Source organism: Dromiciops gliroides, chromosome 2, assembly GCF_019393635.1.
Source record: "Dromiciops gliroides isolate mDroGli1 chromosome 2, mDroGli1.pri, whole genome shotgun sequence".
In the NCBI taxonomy this organism is placed as follows: domain Eukaryota; kingdom Metazoa; phylum Chordata; class Mammalia; order Microbiotheria; family Microbiotheriidae; genus Dromiciops; species Dromiciops gliroides.
The window spans coordinates 438,517,242-438,534,559 of record NC_057862.1 but is presented as its reverse complement, the minus strand read 5'-3'; the positions used below and the strand labels follow the sequence as shown (position 1 = coordinate 438,534,559).

General features: G+C 41.2%; 1 protein-coding gene across 1 annotated transcript in view; it reads left to right on the top strand.

The window, feature by feature from the left end:
• RTEL1 (regulator of telomere elongation helicase 1) overlaps positions 1-17,318 on the top strand; it is a 100,081-nt gene that overhangs the window by 55,308 nt on the left and 27,455 nt on the right. Inside the window, 10 exon segments of the mRNA XM_043980203.1 lie at positions 225-338; positions 2,005-2,045; positions 2,908-2,953; positions 2,955-2,991; positions 3,225-3,310; positions 4,350-4,418; positions 4,827-4,858; positions 4,861-4,976; positions 5,809-5,924; positions 17,046-17,169. Of these exon segments, the coding sequence (XP_043836138.1) occupies positions 225-338; positions 2,005-2,045; positions 2,908-2,953; positions 2,955-2,991; positions 3,225-3,310; positions 4,350-4,418; positions 4,827-4,858; positions 4,861-4,976; positions 5,809-5,924; positions 17,046-17,169 (781 nt within the window).

Below are 17,318 nucleotides of genomic sequence, written 5' to 3'. Positions count from 1 at the left end.
ATAACCACTATCCAGTGCGTGGCATTGCACAGTAACTGTGCATAACAGTGTTTGCAACATCCTCAAATCTATACTCTCTACCTCCCCACTGAAAGAAAGTCAACTAGGAGTTTCCATAGTGGATGCATCATTGAAACCATGTTAAAGTGACTGCATCCTCTTATAGCAATTCAGTATTATGTCATCATCATTTGATTGTGGTTGTTTCCCTTTCCTGCTTTCAGTCCTTTCCCTGTTTGTCTGGAGAATCCTCATGTTATCGATAGACATCAGATCTGGGTGGGGATTGTCCCAAAAGGCCCTGATGGCGTATTGCTGAGTTCTGCATATGATAAAAGGTAAGACAACTCTTAAGTTTAGATGGATTTTGTCTGTGAGGAAGAGTCAGGAAATGAGTGATGTGGTAGGAACACATGGGATGTGGTGCTGGGGGATAATAGTTTATAATAGAAACAGGATTAGGAAATTGAATAACGGAACAGAAATATAACAGTAAAAAAGATCTAAGAGTTAAAATAATGTAATGGGGGTTTTTTAAGCATCAAGTTTTATATTGCAAATGATAGGAACACATAGGATTGATGAAGTCATCACCCCATTCAATAAAAAGATAAATCTCATTTATCTAAGGTGGTTTGTTTATATCATGTCCTGGTCCTATTTCATGAGAGTTAGGCATGGAGTTAAGTCAGACAGCCTTTCTTAAATAAGCCTGCTTTCTGCCAGGCATTCTGCTTAGTGCTGAAGATAAAATACAAAAGTGAGAGGTGGTCCCTATCCCATTTTACATTCAAGTAGTGAGAGACAGCGTATATAAGGGATCATTAACCAAGGTTGGGAGCTGTTGGGGGTACGTGGTCTCTGGGGGCCTGGAGGGTGTTGTGCCATGGTGGGGTGGGGAGGAGAGGAGCGATTGGAGGAGTTTAGCAATGCCCTTCCAACCTGAGCATTCACTGGAAACTGTGCAGTTATATTCTGATCTCTGGCTGCCAAGTTGTTTCCAGCATGTTACTGTCTTATTGTCACATTGTTGGCATTTGGCTTTCTCAGACGGTGCTCTTTGTGCATTGTATGGTAAACAGATTATCCCCCTAAACTTCTCCTGACCCCACCCCCAACCAGGGAATTTGACAGCTGGAAGCAGCTCTCCTAGAACTGAGTCATCACTTTTAGGAAATTCCCTGGCTCTTACTATATTTCCATTAGATCCTGTCATGAATAAAGTTATATAAGACAGATTGGTTAAGAAAAAAACAACCAGGCCAACTTGATTATAATAATGAAAGAATTTAAGAGTATTAATAAGCAATGAAACAGTAAGTAAATCATCCCTGATTCTAGAGTCATATGTTCCTCTTTCCTTTTCCATTTAGTTGCTCATGCAAAGCAGGCTTCCCCACTGTTCCACTCATATGGTTGGCTCCTGTTTTATGTATCAGATGATGACTATTTCTTACTCCCACTTTCTAGGGTGAGGAGAGTTTAGGGAGTATAAGGCTAGCTTACCAGTGGACAAGAGACAATGACTAAGACATGATTAATTCCCTCGTCTTTATACTCAAAAGTTACCCTTATCTTTGCCTAGGTGTGTCCTATGGGAGCAAGCTAAATATAACTAAGATGAATACCGGGAAAGTCAGGCTCTATCCCCTCCCAACATAGCATTAGCTTCCAAGTGTCAAAAAATTCGGGCCAAGGGGCAGCTAGGTGGTGCAGTGGATAAAGCACCAGTCCTGGCTTCAGGAGTACCTGAGTTCAAATCCACCCTCAGACACTTAACACTTACTAGCTGCATGACCCTGGGCAAGTCACTTAACCCCAATTGCCTTGGGAAAAAAAAAATAAAGCTTGGGCCAGTACCTCTGGGGAGAAGAGCTGTGAATCAGTAGCTCAGGATGTGTTTAAAGCACATTTGTTTAGCACAAGAGAGAAAGGATTAGCGGAATGCCCAGATAAACCATGATAAATGATACTAAAGGAAATGTGATTTGTGCTTTTCTCTAGGTTTTCTGAAGAATGCTTGTCTTCCTTAGGAAAAACTATAGGTAAGAAGTATGAAACTGAAGCTTGAAACAGCGCATGTTAACTGACTACCCATTTGGTAGGAAACTGCTTACCAGGAGATATTTGAGGAATATACTTGAGAATCCATACCATTTCTGCCCTTAGGAAGCTTAAAATCTAGTAAGGATAGTACCTGTGGTTTTATTATTAAAGGAAAGTTCCAGGCGAGGAAAACTCCCTCTGATGCTATAGACTGCCGTGTTTCTCTTCACTTACAGCCTTGGAGGATAACCAGAGCAGTGGGAAATTAAGTAACTTGAGCAGGGCCACATCGGGATTGTGTGGGATACAGGACTTGAACCCAGGTCTTCTGACTCTAGGCTGTCTCCACTATACCACGCTGCTCTGAATTAATTACTCAATATTATTCAAGAAATGGACATTTTGCTTATAGTTTGAGGGTTGATGTGTCTTGTTCTGTTAAAGCGAAAGGCTTCTCTATGAGAAGTTACAAGATCTGGGTCATGGCTTTTCCCTTTCATCTTTGTACTGTCTCAAGCTGGAGATGGGCTTTTCTTTTTTTTTTGGTGAGGCAGTTGGGGTTAGGGTTAAGTAACTTGCCAGGGGTCACACAGCCAGTAAGTGTTAAGTGTCTGAGGTTGGATTTGAACTCAGGTCCTCCTGACTTCAGGGCCGGTGCTCTATCCACTGCTCCACCTAGCTGCCCCCCTTGGAGAAGGGCTTTTCATCAGATTATTGCCCATGTCCACTCTATGATGCCAATTCAACCCTCCTTGTCTTCCTATCTCATATTTCTGGTTCTGCATTCAACCTAACTGGTAAATAATCATCCTGTAAAGTTGTGTTAGGCTCAGGTGACCCATTCTTTGAATGTGCTTACAGGGAATATTGCCCGAGTTGTGCCCCATGGACTTTTGGTATTCTTCCCTCATACCCTTCATGGAAAAAAGTCTTGAGTACTGGCGAGTATGTTGTTTTCTCACTAAGTCTTTGTATTTTGTATAAGCCAAAAGGTGGTTAGTTGTTGAGGGGATTGGCAGCACACCATGTCTAGAGAAGGGGAAAGGGGGGAAAGATACTGCCTTTTTTCCAGTAAGGAAAAGAAAGCTTCAGCTCCCTTCCTGGTCTTTAGAAGAGCCAGGACAACAACATTTCATCCAGAGGTGGCTTTCTCATTATATCATCTTTCCTCTTAACAGGACCATGACTTTGCCAGAAAGATAGAAGAGTTAAAGGCAATTTTTGTGGAGCCAAGAAGCAAAGGAGGCTTTGCTGAGGTTTGTAAACATTAACTGAAGGTGACTGGCTGGCCAGCTCTCTTGTTCCTGGTTCCCTTTGCTTTCAGTGTTAAGAAGCCCCTTGGAGAAATTGCCAGGCTGCTTGACGCAAGCCTCTGTCTCTTCTTCCTGAGCACATTCCTTTCCACATGGTCCTAAGCTTTAGTGTGGGAGAAGTTTTGGAAGGAAGTCCCGGAGCCCACCACGTCATGTTGGTGGCTCAATCTTCTCACTCTGGTTTGTTTTGTTTTGATTTGACTGTTTCCTGAGAAGTAGGTTTCTGATGCTTGTGAATTATGTCAGCTTCCAATTTTTTCTGACGATAGAGGAAATAAGTTAGGATGGGTTAGCTAGCACTGAAAGCCCAGTTCAACTGTTCCACCTCTTCCCCTTGTCCATATCCAACCAAGGGGTAGTGACCAAGAAATCCTGAGACCAGTGGAAGTTAGTGAGGGTTTCCCTGCTTTGGTGTCCTGTCAGCACACAGTGACTTCCTAGCACTAAAGAGACTTCCAAGGGTGTTTGCTCTGACCAGTCAGAATCAAAAGGGTTTTATGCATGGAGAGGGTCTCTTAGGTTCTTTACAAAGTACCTCTGTCCCTGACTTGATTTGTTGGTACTTCCTCCCCACTGTACTTCATTCCAATTTTTTGCCACCTTGCTAATATAGCTTTTCACTCTTTATCGCTAGAAAAAAAAAAATTCACTGCGGCAAATTACTGTATATTCTGGTGTTTGCTTTGTTTAATTGTGTGATTGGTACCCACTTCTGAGATAGAAATGCTACCAGTAAAACAGGGTTTATTCTTCCTGTGACCCTACCCTCTAGCCTGAAGTAATGAGTAGTTTTCTAAAAAACACATAAATGTCTCCATTCCCCTTAATTGAAATTGGTCAAGAAACTCTTGAAACTGTACCATGAATAAATCTCTCTAAAATATGACACCTCATCCCTGTCTCCTTGGGTTGTGTGCTTACCTGTTTGTACTCTCTCACAGACCAAGGCATGGCCCTGACATCCTGTCTGATCTCATCTAGGTTATTGATTGCTTATTATGAGAAAATTGTCTGTCCCAAATCAAATGGGGCTGCTTTCATGGCTGTGTGCCGGGGGAGGTAAGAATCTGCACTTGTACCTTACAAAAGTGCTGGTACTCAAAAAATACTAAATACCAAATTACATTCTCTACTTCAGGCTCTCCATCTACTCCATCAGACTCTGTGTATAAGCCTGGATTCTTAGACCTTGAGAAAACACTCCTAGGTTCCATGGGTCTATACCCAGATTCATTTGCAACACTCTACAGAGCTCAGCCTCCCTCGCTTGGTGTTTGTTGCCCCTCTCTAAGCACACTCACGGGAAGTGGAAATTGAAACTTGCCTCTTGGCACCAAGTCATACTGGGCTATGCATAGGGCCTCCCTAGTCCAGCCAGTGTCACTGTATGTCACACCCCGCTATGTAAATTTGTCTTTGTAATAAAAACCTCTTCAAACTCCTGACATAATTTTATTTTCCAGCTAGTGAGGGCTTAGACTTTGCAGACATGAAGGGTCGTGAGTCATCATCACTGGTCTCCCATTTCCTCCACGAATGGATCCCAGAGTCATTTGAAGATGCAATTCCTTGGATGAGATGAGAGGGAAAAAGTGGCACAGGGGGGCCAGGTAAGAAGTGAGGCCCGTTCTTTGATCTCCCCTGTCTTACAGATCAATTTCATTGAGTCCTTGTGTTTGGAATACTGATGATATATATCCAAATGTATCACCAGTGCCCTGATGTTTCCTATTCCAACACTGGGCATGGAGTAAAGAAATGGCATGGGGGGGTGGGCAGATATCCAAAGTAAAATGTAAATGAAGGCAGATACCCCCCACTACAAGTGTCCTGCCCTTGGTTGACTTGAGATAAAGGGTTGTCCCCATTCCCCATATTTGTTTAGGTGTCTTCCAAGGGCATTATTTCCCTCATCAGCCTTTGAACTCAGTCCTCATTCTGCGTAAGATGAGTCAGCATGAGTGTAGCAACAAACCCTTGAGGAGATGAGTTGGGTGGAAGAGGTTTATACAAATATTAAAAAATAGAGTTGACATTTCAGGTTCACAAAGCGCTTTATGTAATGTCACATCCTGACAAATAACAATATGATATACTGTGTGGGGCATTAAATTACGCAGCGCTTTTTCACGTCTGTTTTTCATTTAATCTTCACAAGAAGCCAGGGCATATAGTATTATGATCCCCATTTTGCCTATAAAACAGCTCACAATCAGAGAAGTAAAGTGCTTTGGCAGAAGTCACCAGGCTAGTGAGTGGCAGAACAGGGAGATCTCTCAATGAATAATCACTGGCAATGGTGATGATGTGAAACTTCCCCCAAAGGTTCCAAAATAGTTTCATGACTTTGAAAGGAGTTGTGACCATCTTGGGGTGCCAGGCTTTAGGGTGACAAGCAGCCCAAGACAAAGGGCTACAAGCTCACTGACTTCTTTTGCATCTGGTCTAGTATTTATCTGGGCATGAGTGGTACCGGCAGCAAGCCTCCCGGGCAGTTAATCAAGCCATCGGCAGAGTCATCCGACATCGCCAGGACTTTGGGGCTATTTTCCTCTGTGATCACAGGTGTTGTATAATGTCTAGACAAGGTAGAGTGTGCCTGCCTTTCTGAAGAACAGAGTCTCTTTGGAGGAAGGGCCTCTCCTGGGCAGTAGCCCTAGATAGCATCAGAAGATGATAGACTTAGAGCTGGGAAGGGCTTTAGAAGTTATCTAGTCCAATACCCCTTCCCCCCAGTTTTACAAATGAGAAAACTAAGGCCAGAAAAATGAAGGGACTGGCCAGGGTCATACAGTAACAGCCAGAATTCAAATTCAGGTTCTCATGCTACAAATCCAAAAATCTTTACACTGTACAACACTGCCTCTCAATTTCTGTTAGTTGAGTATGTGTCATGATTAAAATTTAAAATTCCATGAAGGAGGCTTTTAATATTTATGTTTTATTTTCCACAGCCCTCTTTATATAGGACTTAACAAATGTTAATTGAAGTTGAACTACCCAGGATCAGGCTAAACAGCATTAAACCTAGGAGTTTCACACCCTCAGTCTATATCCAAAAAAGGCCATAAGGTTTAGTGGCATTTTAACAAATTCATGTTTTAAGATATTTGGGGGGGTTGTTTTAAGACATTCTATAAAAGAATAATAATAACTGATTAACTTATGCAATTGTTCAGTTCAATTCCCCCCCCATTATTGTTAGACCAATTTTAACCAAAATAAATATCCATAAAAATATTTAAATTTCTTGCACAAATTCAAGGATCATATTAAGTAAAGGAAGTACTAATTTAAAATGATGTGTGAATTTATGATTTTTCCATAGCCATTTAAAAAAGAATTTTCTTCAAACTGGATTAATGTAGAGATCCATTGAGTCAGCAGCTTCCTTCTTTTATGCTTTGCTTATTCCAAATCAAATAAAATTAAGCCTAAACATGGTTCAGATGTTTTAGGACAAGCTCAGGGTAAATTAAATTTGGTTTGCCTAATAGGCCAGTATTTTAATTTTTAAAACTACAGAGTGGGCCAAAAGTCACAAAGTGGGGGCAGCTGGGTGGTGTAGTAGATAGAGCACTGGCCCTGGATTCAGGAGGACCTGTGTTCAAATCCAACCTCAGACACTTGACACTTAACTAGCTGTGTGACCTTGGGCAAGTCACTTAACCCCAATTGCCTCACAAAAAAAAAAAAAAGTCACGAAGGGGGTCAATAATATTCAATACTCCTTTATTTTTTGCTTTTAATTTACAACACTATAGCATCATATACAGTATATTTAGGAAATGTATTTACATGTGAAAAATAAAATCTTGTAAATGGCAAAACATAAAGAAAAATTTCAAGAAGTTATTAAAACATAGTGACTTTGCCCCCCATACATATACATTAAAACATCTTAAAATGAGACAATATTTACTTATTCTTTTACATTCTTGAGAAAACTGTAAAACAGAAATTATGCACCATAAAACTGAGAATAGATAGAAATTCTTAAACACATACTTTGACAAGCAAAAAGAAAAAGTAACATTTTTTAAGTTTTTTGTAGTTATTTCCCTCCAAAAATGCCTATCCTCATTTCTACCTCTATAGCATAATGTGTTACTCATTATTTTTAGTTTGTGGGTGGTGGTGATTAAGGACAGTGACAGACTATGTGGAGATGTACCCTAAGATAAGCTTCATTTTGTTCTTTAATATGGATTTCCAGTTTCCCATTTTAGTGGGTGATATTGTACAGATCGCTGTCCCTTTTTGTGACTTACTTTTCTGTGTTATAAAATGAAGTAAATCACAGCATTTTAGAATTGGAAGAGATTTCCCAATACTTTCTAGTTTAATCTGTACCCAAAGAAGACCCCTCACAATCATATACCAGATGAGTGGTTATCTAGGCCCTGTTTGCAAAACTCCAGTAAGGGGAAACTCACTACCTCTTAAGGCAGACCATTCCACTTTTAGTTAGTTCTAATGGTTTGGAAGGTTTTCCTGGTATCAAGCTTCAAATTGCTTTTGTTTGACTTCAGCCCATAGCCCTTGATTCTACTCTTTGGGGCCAAAGAGAATAATTCTGAGTCTTCCTCTGAACAGCTCTTCAGATACTTCAGGGCACTATTGTGGCCCCAATGAGCCTTTTCTCAAGATTAAATATTTCTAGTTTCTTTGACTAATTGACATGGAGCTTTTTCTTTCTCAATCACATTTTTTCCCCAGTTACATGTAGAGATAGTTTTCAACATTCATTTTTTGTAAGATTGTGAGTTCCAAATTTTTCTCCCTCCATCCCTTCCCTGCACCCTCCCCAAGACAGCAAGCAATCTGATATAGGTTATAGATGTACAATCATGTTAAATACATTTCCATATTAGTCATATTGTGAAAGAAGAATCAGAACTAAAGGAAAAAACCACAAGGAAAAAAACAACACAAAGTGAAAATAATATTGACAACCTAGCTTTGACTCAAGGCCTACACTTTCCTGATTGTCCTTCTCTTGATCTTCTCTAGCTTATCAATATCCTCTTTAAACTGTGGTACCTGGAACTGTACACAGTGTTCAGATGTGGCCTGGCTGGAGCACAGTAAGGGATATTGTCATTTCCTTTTTCCTGGGAGTCAGCCCTCTTTGAGTCCAGATTGCAACCCTATTTGTTTTTTTTGGCCACATTACTCTGTTGACTCATGGAGCCTGCAGTCCATTAATTCCCCCAAGAAGTTTTTAAACAAACTACTTACTGTCTGGTCATATCTCCATCATCTATAGTTTCTGAACTAACCTGAACCCAAGAGTAAGACTACATTTATTCTTTTAGACTCTCTTCTTAGAGTCAGGTCAGTGATCTGGTCCGTTAAGATCTTTTTGGGATCATGATCCAATGTTAGCTCTCCCTCCCAATGTTGTTGTCATGTGAACATTTAATGATAAGCTGCCCTGTTGGTGCCTTTAAGTCATAGATGAAAGAGCCAAGAACAAATCCATTGGGAACTCCACTGGAGACCTACACTTACAATTGAGCCATTAACAACTCTTCCTGGGGCAGCTAGGTGGCACAGTGGATAAAGCACCAGCCCTAGATTCAAGAGGACCTGAGTTCAAATCTGGCCTCAGACACTTGACACTTGCCAGTTGTGTGACCCTGAGCAAGTCACTTAACCCTCATTACCCCATCAAAAAAACAAAACCAAAAAAACCCACAACCCAACAACAACAACAAAAAACCCCAACTCAACCAGTGCTGAGTATATCTGTCAGTACATGACATTAGATGACTCTTAATGGCTGTCTAGCCCACATATTTCCATCTTTCTTGTGAGAACAGTAGGAGATGCTTGTCATATCCCTAGCTTAGTATAGTGCTTTTAGTAAATTCTTAGTAGTAGTAGGTCCTTAATAAATGTTCATTGACTGACTAACTATTCTTATGCTTATATTCTAATGTTTTCCTTGATTGGCTAGTCGCTTGGTTGTTGGATTAAAATTACATCACTATGTTAGAGTCAAGTGTGTCTGTGGCCTGTCAGACCAATATGAACTTGGAGTGCTCTACTACAGGTCAGGCACAAATAATTCATGTGAACATTTGGGTTGAATACTCTAAATCTGCGCATCTTGTGTTTCTTTCTAGCTACTTCAATTCTGCTTTGCTTATAGAGCACAATACTTTCTCTGATGAGGGCACACCATGCTGGGCAGTCCTGTGTCAGTGTCTCCCATGTCATGCAGTCACTTCCATAGTTCTTGTTTTTGTTTTATTTTTGTTTTTTGTGGGGCAATGAGGGTTAAGTGACTTGCCCAGGTTCACATAGCTAGTAAGTGTCAAGTGTCTGAGGCCAGATTTGAACTCAGGTCCTCCTGAATCCAGGGCCTATGCTTTATCTACTGTGCCACCTAGTTGCCCCCCACTTCCATAGTTCTTTTTTGGGGGGGGCAGGGCAATGGGGGTTAAGTAACTTGCCCAGGGTCACACAGCTAGTAAGTGTCAAGTGTCTGAGGCTGGATTTGAACTCAGGTCCTCCTGAATCCAGGGCCTGTGCTTTATCCACTGTGCCACCTAGCTGCCCCCCACTTCCAAAGTTCTTAAGAGATATTTTGAGAATGTCTTTGTATCGATTTTTCTGACCACCATGTGAGCACTTGCCTTGCGTGAGTTCTCTGAAAAATAGTCTTTTAGGCAAGCATATGTTTGGTATTCAAACACTGGCCAGTCCATCAGAGTTGCATTCTCTTCAGTAGAGTTTTGAATGCCTGGCAGTTTAGTTCAAGAGAAGACTTCAGTGTCTGGTACCTTATCCTGCCAGGTGATGTCAAAATCTTCTTGAGACAATTCAAATGGAAGCGATTCAGTTTCCTGGCACTGGTATACTATCCAAGTTTCACTGGCATTCAACAATGAGGTCAGCACAATGGCTCTGTAGCCCTTCAGTTTGTTAGGCAGGCTACTACCTCTTCTCTCCCAAACTTTCTTTTAAAGCCTCCCAAACACAGAGCTAGCTCAGGCAATGCATGTGTCAACCTCATTATCAATGTGGATATCCCTAGAAAGTATGCTGCCAACATCTCTTTAATCTGTTCTAGAATTTTTTCAGGATTCTAAGTCAAACTGACTGGTCTATATGTTGTAGACTCTATTCAAGTCCTTTTTTTTTTTAAATTAAGGCAATATTTCCCCATTTTAGATCCTTCTGTACTTCTGTCCCATTCTCCATAGTCTTTCCTATATCACTGAGAGTGGGTCGGCTGTCGCACCTGCCCAAGGTTGTGGTTCACTTGGGTTCAGTGACTTGAATTGACCAAGTAGAGCTCTTAACCATGTCATTATTTATCTTGGATATCAACTCATTAGCCATCTTTGTTGTCATTTCCAGTAAAAAGGTCATTCACCTCTGGAGAAAAAAAGGCCAAGAAAAAATTCTTTTTGGCTCCACCCACTCTTATTATAATTTTGTGGGGGTGGGGCAATGGGGGTTAAGTGACTTGCCCAAGGTCACACAGCTAGTAAGTGTCAAGTGTCTGAGGCCAGATTTGAACTCAGGTACCCCTGAATCCAGGGCCGGTGCTTTATCCACTGTGCCACCTAGCTGCCCTCCCCCACACACACACACACACTCTTTTTTTTTTTTTTTTTTTGGTTTTGGTTTTGCAGAGCAATGGGGGTTAAGTGACTTGCCCAAGGTCACACAGCTAGTAAGTGTCAAGTGTCTGAGGCCAGATTTGAACTCAGGTACCCCTGAATCCAGGGCCGGTGCTTTATCCACTGTGCCACCTAGCTGCCCTCCCCCACACACACACACTCTTTTTTTTTTTTTGGTTTTGTTTTTGCAGAGCAATGGGGGTTAAGTGACTTGCCCAGGGTCACACAGCTAGTAAGTGTTAAGTGTCTGAGACCGGATTTGAACTCAGGTCCTCCTGATTCCAGGGCCGGTGTTTTATCCACTACACCACCTAGCTGCCCCCCCCCCTCCCTTAATAATCCCTTTTGTCATTTATTCTTCCATCTATCCCAAGCAGCAAAGCCCTCCTATCTTTGATCTTTCTCTTTTCCCCCAAGAGCTTAAAAAAAACCCAAACCCCAAACCACATTTCATTGTCCTTAGCTTTTTTTATAAGCCGCAGCTCATTATGCAGTACTGATCTTCTGCTACCTGCCCTTATTTCCTTCTAAGTTCCTTCTGTATCCATGTCACTCTCTTCAAATAACTCCTATTTTTCCCTCCTAATCATAATTGTTTCTTTTTCTTGTCTTCATAATTTTATTCTTTAGAATTTTCCATCTCTCCTAGTTTGATTTCCCCCATAGAATTTAGTCCATGACACCTTTTCCTACCTTTTGAAATCTGCTCTACCAAAGGCTAAGATGTGTAAGAGATTATGCCTAGCTTGCCTTTCCTTTGTCACAAACTCTGGGAGGGAGAGAAGAGTTACTGGACCCCCTAAGTTTCCTATCATTTCCCCATAAACAGTCAATTTCTTTCTGTTAGTGAGAATGGTAACCAGAATAGAATTAGCCCACATTAATTCCTCTATCTTTTGAAGGATGAAAATTATCACTAAGGCAAGCCAGAAAGTTTTTAGCCACTCTGCTTTGGGCATAGAATGAACTCCAGAAGATGTCTGGATAATTTACTTCCCCCATCACTACTATATCATGTCTTTGTGATTTATGTCCTCAACTCTTCATCAGTTTCTTCTTTCTGTTCATATGGCCTATGACAAAATTTCTTCTGATTCTCTCTCCATTGATATTCAACCAAATATTCTCCACAATATTTCTCCCTCCAGTTGTTGAATTTCCTCAGATGAGCATATTATTTTAATATATAATTCTGTATTTTACCTGTCCTTTTTCTTTTAATAAGATATATCCATCCAGAGACATCCCAAACATAGGTTTCATCTTCCCCAGTCTCACCAATATTTTTGAGGTCAGTTTTGTCTAATTGCACTAGGACTCGTTGTTTTTGCTTATTGCCTAAACTTTGTATATTTATAATATAGACATTTGAGACCATGGGTTTGTCACCTCTCAACTTCGAGATGTCAACTTGCATATTTACTTCATTGTAGAGAGTTTTCTACCTCCTTTTTTATTTTCATGTTCTTTTGATTAAATTTGTTAAGAAACCAGACGGTAACATTCTGATCTTGAATAGTGAAAGGGTAATGAAGGCCATGGAAATCCACATTTGTCTGTCTGTAAAAAATATAATGATTGACCAGAAGAAGCCCAAGGGAGATGTGGTTTCAAGTATTGCTTATTTACCCTGAGCAATCTGAATATGACCACAGGAAAGGTCAGAGGACTTTGTATATCTTGGGACTCCATATACCCCCTTCCTGTTTTTCTAGCAAGGTGACTAACTCTCATCAACTCATCCAATTACTGGTTCATTTCCTGTAAAGGAACTTGGATGTTTTTATTTGGGCTGTGACTCTACCATGGCATGGCATTGTGTTCCTTTGTTTTTTTGAGTCTTTTCCACAAAGCTGACCACAGGCTCAGCTTTCATAAACTCCTCATGATCAGTCAGTAGTGAGTTACCACAATAGATATAACACTAACCTTATTATGTCAAGTTGAAGGTAACCTAAAGAGCAGTGGAAAAGTTTGTGGTGGTTGTGAATAGGCTACAATATATTACCAATGAGTAATGTTACTTAAGAGGTTGTTTAAAGATATCAAAGAGATGATCAGAAAAGATAATGGGCCAGTTGTGTTATGAGAGTTAAGAGATAACAGATGGACAGCCTGCATTCTCCATTGGGACCCATGTAGTATCAGAACATCCAGAGGAAGTCCCCTTGCACTCCCCATGGAAGATTATGGGAGAACTTGAAGAAGAGGCATGCAGAATGAGAGTGCATAGATAGGGCATGGTCTATACCATAGGAGGTAGGATCTACATTGATGAAACCATAAAGCCAAGAAAGCAGTCATCTTCCCTTCCATCCCATTACCCACCATCTTCCTTAGTAACTTTGGTATACATGTTGATGATCCTTGTAACATACTGCCCTCACTGTTCCCAGACCTCTTTGAGTCCAGTGACCTCCATCTGTACACTGTAAGCCACATACCTATGTGACCGCAGCTTAACAGGCACCATTGTCTGAAACTGGATCACCTCCAGAATATTGAACTCTGCAGATACTCTCTATAAACACCATCTGCAGTATTTCTTCTTTCTTTGTTCTCTTATTGCTATTTTTTTAAATATAACTTCTTGTTTATTGGTTGATATGTTTTTTACATGTAAAGTTTTCAACATTGATTTTCATAAGATTTTTAGTTCCAAATTTTTCTCCCTTCCTCCCTTCCCTCCTCCCTCCCCAAGACAGAAAGCAATTTGATATAGGTTATATATATATACAATCACATGAAACATATTTTTTCATTAGTCTTATTGTGAAAGAAGAATCAGAACACATGGGAAAAACCTCAAAAAAGAAAAAAACAGCCAAAAAGTAGAAACAGTATGGTTCAATCTGTATTCGGAGTCCACAGTTCTTTTTTCTGGGTGTGGAGAACATTTTCCATCATGAATTCTTTGGAATTGTCTTGGATCATTGCACTGCTGAGAAGAGCCAAGTCTACCACAGTTGATCATCACACAGTGTTGCTGTTACTGTGTACAATGTTCTCCTGGTTCTGCTCACTTCACTCAGCATCAGTCCACTTAAGTCTGGAAAGGTTTCTCTGAAATCTGCCTGTTCATCATTTCTTATAGTACATTAGTATTCTATTACATTCATATATCACAACTTGTTCAGCCATTCCCCAATTGATGGGCATTCCTTCAATTTCCAATTCTTTGCCACCACAAAGAGAGCAGCTATAAATATTTTTGTATGTGTGGGTCCTATTCCCTTTTCTATGATCTCTTTGGAATGCAGACCAGTAGTAGTAGTATTACTGGGTCAAAGGGTATGTACAGTCCCATAGCCCTTTGGGCATAGTTCCAAATTGTTCTCCAGAATGGTTGGATCAGTTCACAACTCCTCCAACAAAAATGTGCTAATTTTTCCACAGCTTCTCCAACATTTGTTATTTTCCTTTTTTGTCATATTGGCCAATCTGATAGGTGTGAGGTGGTACCTCAGAGTTGTTTTAATTTGCATTTCTCTAATCAATAGCGATTTAGATCATTTTTTCATGTGCCAATAGATAGCTTTGATTTCTTCATCAGAAAACTGCCCTCTTATTCTATTGAACCTCTCCATGGATGTGATGTCTGCTCCCTCAGTCACTTCCTATTCTCCCAGTTTGTCATTTTCCATCTTTAGTTCACTTGCCCATTGTCCTAGGTCAGCCACAGTCATAGGCTCCCTTGCCCTCTGATCCTCACTCTTGGATATACTATGTTAAACACAGCTGGAAGAGGTTATAAAACTGCATTGACTTGCCTCTCCTGTGAGTTCATGCAGCCTGACTTCTGCTGAGCTCATCGAGTCTTGAAGAGCAGTTACTCCAGGCCCTTTCCTCTCTTTTCAGACCTCCTGTTCATAGAGCTCTATCCCAGCTCACACACTCTGAGCAGACGCTCTTGGTTCCATTACTGAGAAGAGCATATCCATTGGATGTGAGCTCCTTGGGGTCTCCTCTGCCCTCTTCAATATTCCTCTAGAAGCTTGCTTTCTTGCTTTTGATCCGTGCTAGATCCGACAGCCAGGTGGCACCTCTCCAGTCTGCTCACTCCTTACTCGAGGCAGCCTGGCCTCCCGCTACTTCACATACAAGACGGCCCAGACCATGTTCTCTGGCTGTCCCAAGTGCCTGGAATGCTCTCTCTCCTCTCTGCTTCCTGACCTCCCAGGCTTCCTTAAAGCTCCAGCTAAAATCTCATTTTTACTGGAAGCCTCTCCCGGCCTCTTTCACTTCTCCTGCCTTCCCTCTCTTCCTTGTTTCCTGTTCTGTGTAGAGCTTGCTTTGTATAGATTTGTTTGCCTGTTATAAGGTCTTTGAGGGAAGGGACTGTCTTTTGCTTCTTTTATATCCCCAGTTCTTAGCATAGTATTTGGCACACAGTAAGTGTTCAATCAATGTTTATTGATTAATTGATTGGATAGGACACTGGGCCTGAAGTCAAGAAGACCTGAGTTCAAATTAGCTTCAGACACTTGGTAGCTTGTAGTATAACTTTGAGTCACTCATTTAACCTCTGTGTGCCTCAGTTTCCTCAACTGTAAAATGGGGATAATAGCACCCACTTCCCAAGGTTGTTACGAGGATCAAGTGACATCATTGTAAAGCACTTACCACAGGGCCTGGCACAAAGCAGATGCTTGAGAAATGCTCAGTTCCCTTCCCCACCTCAGTTATTCCCATGTGAAAGGCTGTATGGTAGAGTCAAAAGAGCAGTGGAGGGGGCAGCTAGGTGGCACAGTGGATAGAGCACCGGCCCTGGAGTCAGGAGGACCTGAGTTCAAATACGGCCTCAGATACTTAACACTTACTAGCTGTGTGACCCTAGGCAAGTCACTTAACCCCAATTGCCTCACAAAAAAAAAACCAAAAACAAACAACAACAAAAAGAACAGTAGACTTGGAATTAGAAGACATATCTGATCCCAGTTCTGCCACAGCATCAGGTAGATAATGGTGGGTCATTGAATCTCTCTGACCATCTGTTTTTTTATCTTAAAATCAGGATAATCATTCTTATAATATCTCCCTTGTGGTTCTTGTGAGGAAATCAGTTTGTCCATCTTAGGGTGTGAGTTGTTGATGTTCTCATCCACTCTTTTTACCAGATTTGTTGCTGTTTGGTCTTTTAAGTTGTTTCTGCCTCTTTGTGACCCCATTTGGGATTTTCTAGGCAAAGATACTGGTGTGGTTTGCCATTTCCTTCTCTAGCTCATTTTACAGGTGAGAAAACTGAGGCAACCAAAGTTAAGTGACTTGCCCAGGGATCACATAGCTAGTAAGTGTCTAAGGCCAGATTTGAACTTAGGAAGTTGAGTCTTCCTGATTCCAAGTCCAGTGTTCTATCCACTGCATCTCCATAATTAATTAATCATCCTTTCCATACCCATTCCATCTTCAATGTTTCCTGCTCCCATGGCTCCTTCCCCTTCACTTAGAAACATACTTAGTTAGATCTTCCCTGAGTGTATTTAAAGCAAAACAAAAATTGATCTCTTGACCCTACCACCGTCTCACACCAGCAGCTATTTCTTCTCTTTCGGTGCCAAAATATTTTAGAGTGTTCTGCACTCACACCTGAACCCATGGTCATCTGCCTTCAGTTCCACCATCTTGGAAATTGCCCTGAATACTAGAAACTGGAACTTGAATGTATGCTGATCCCCATCAATATGACAGTGGAAACATGCCCACCTTCTCTGGTTGTAAAAACTGTCCCAAAGCTTACCTTGAATTCTTTAGCACCTCAGCCCAAGTATGTTTGTGGCAGATGAACTGCCATTTATTTATTCGTTTAACATTGAATGTTTGAGTGGTTACTGTGTGCAAGATTCTGGGCTTTAGGACTGATGTGTACTTCTTCGTATTCTTTTGGATCGATTCTATAAAAATATGAGGAGGATAAATAGGTCTCATTCTTTGTGTCTCCCGTCAACATGGGCAGAGGGCTCAAACAAGGTTTGAAGGGCTGAGAGATGGATAGAACTGGGTTAAAGCCATCATGAGAGAATGCAGAATGCACATCTCCTCTTTTTCCCAGGTTCACTAACAATGATGCCAGGGCCCAGCTCCCCTCCTGGGTACGCCCTTACGTCAAGGTCTATGACAACTTTGGCCATATTATCCGTGATGTGGCCCAGTTTTTCCGAGTTGCTCAGAAGATTGTAAGTATCCCAACTCCACCCAGAGGGAGGCCTTAGAGTAGGTCCCCAGGAGGGAGGTTGGTCCATCCCACACAGAGTGCTAGCCTGTCTCTCAAGGCACCTAGTTATTCCTAAGGGATGTGGTAGTGACAGGGAGGGGGAGATAGCCA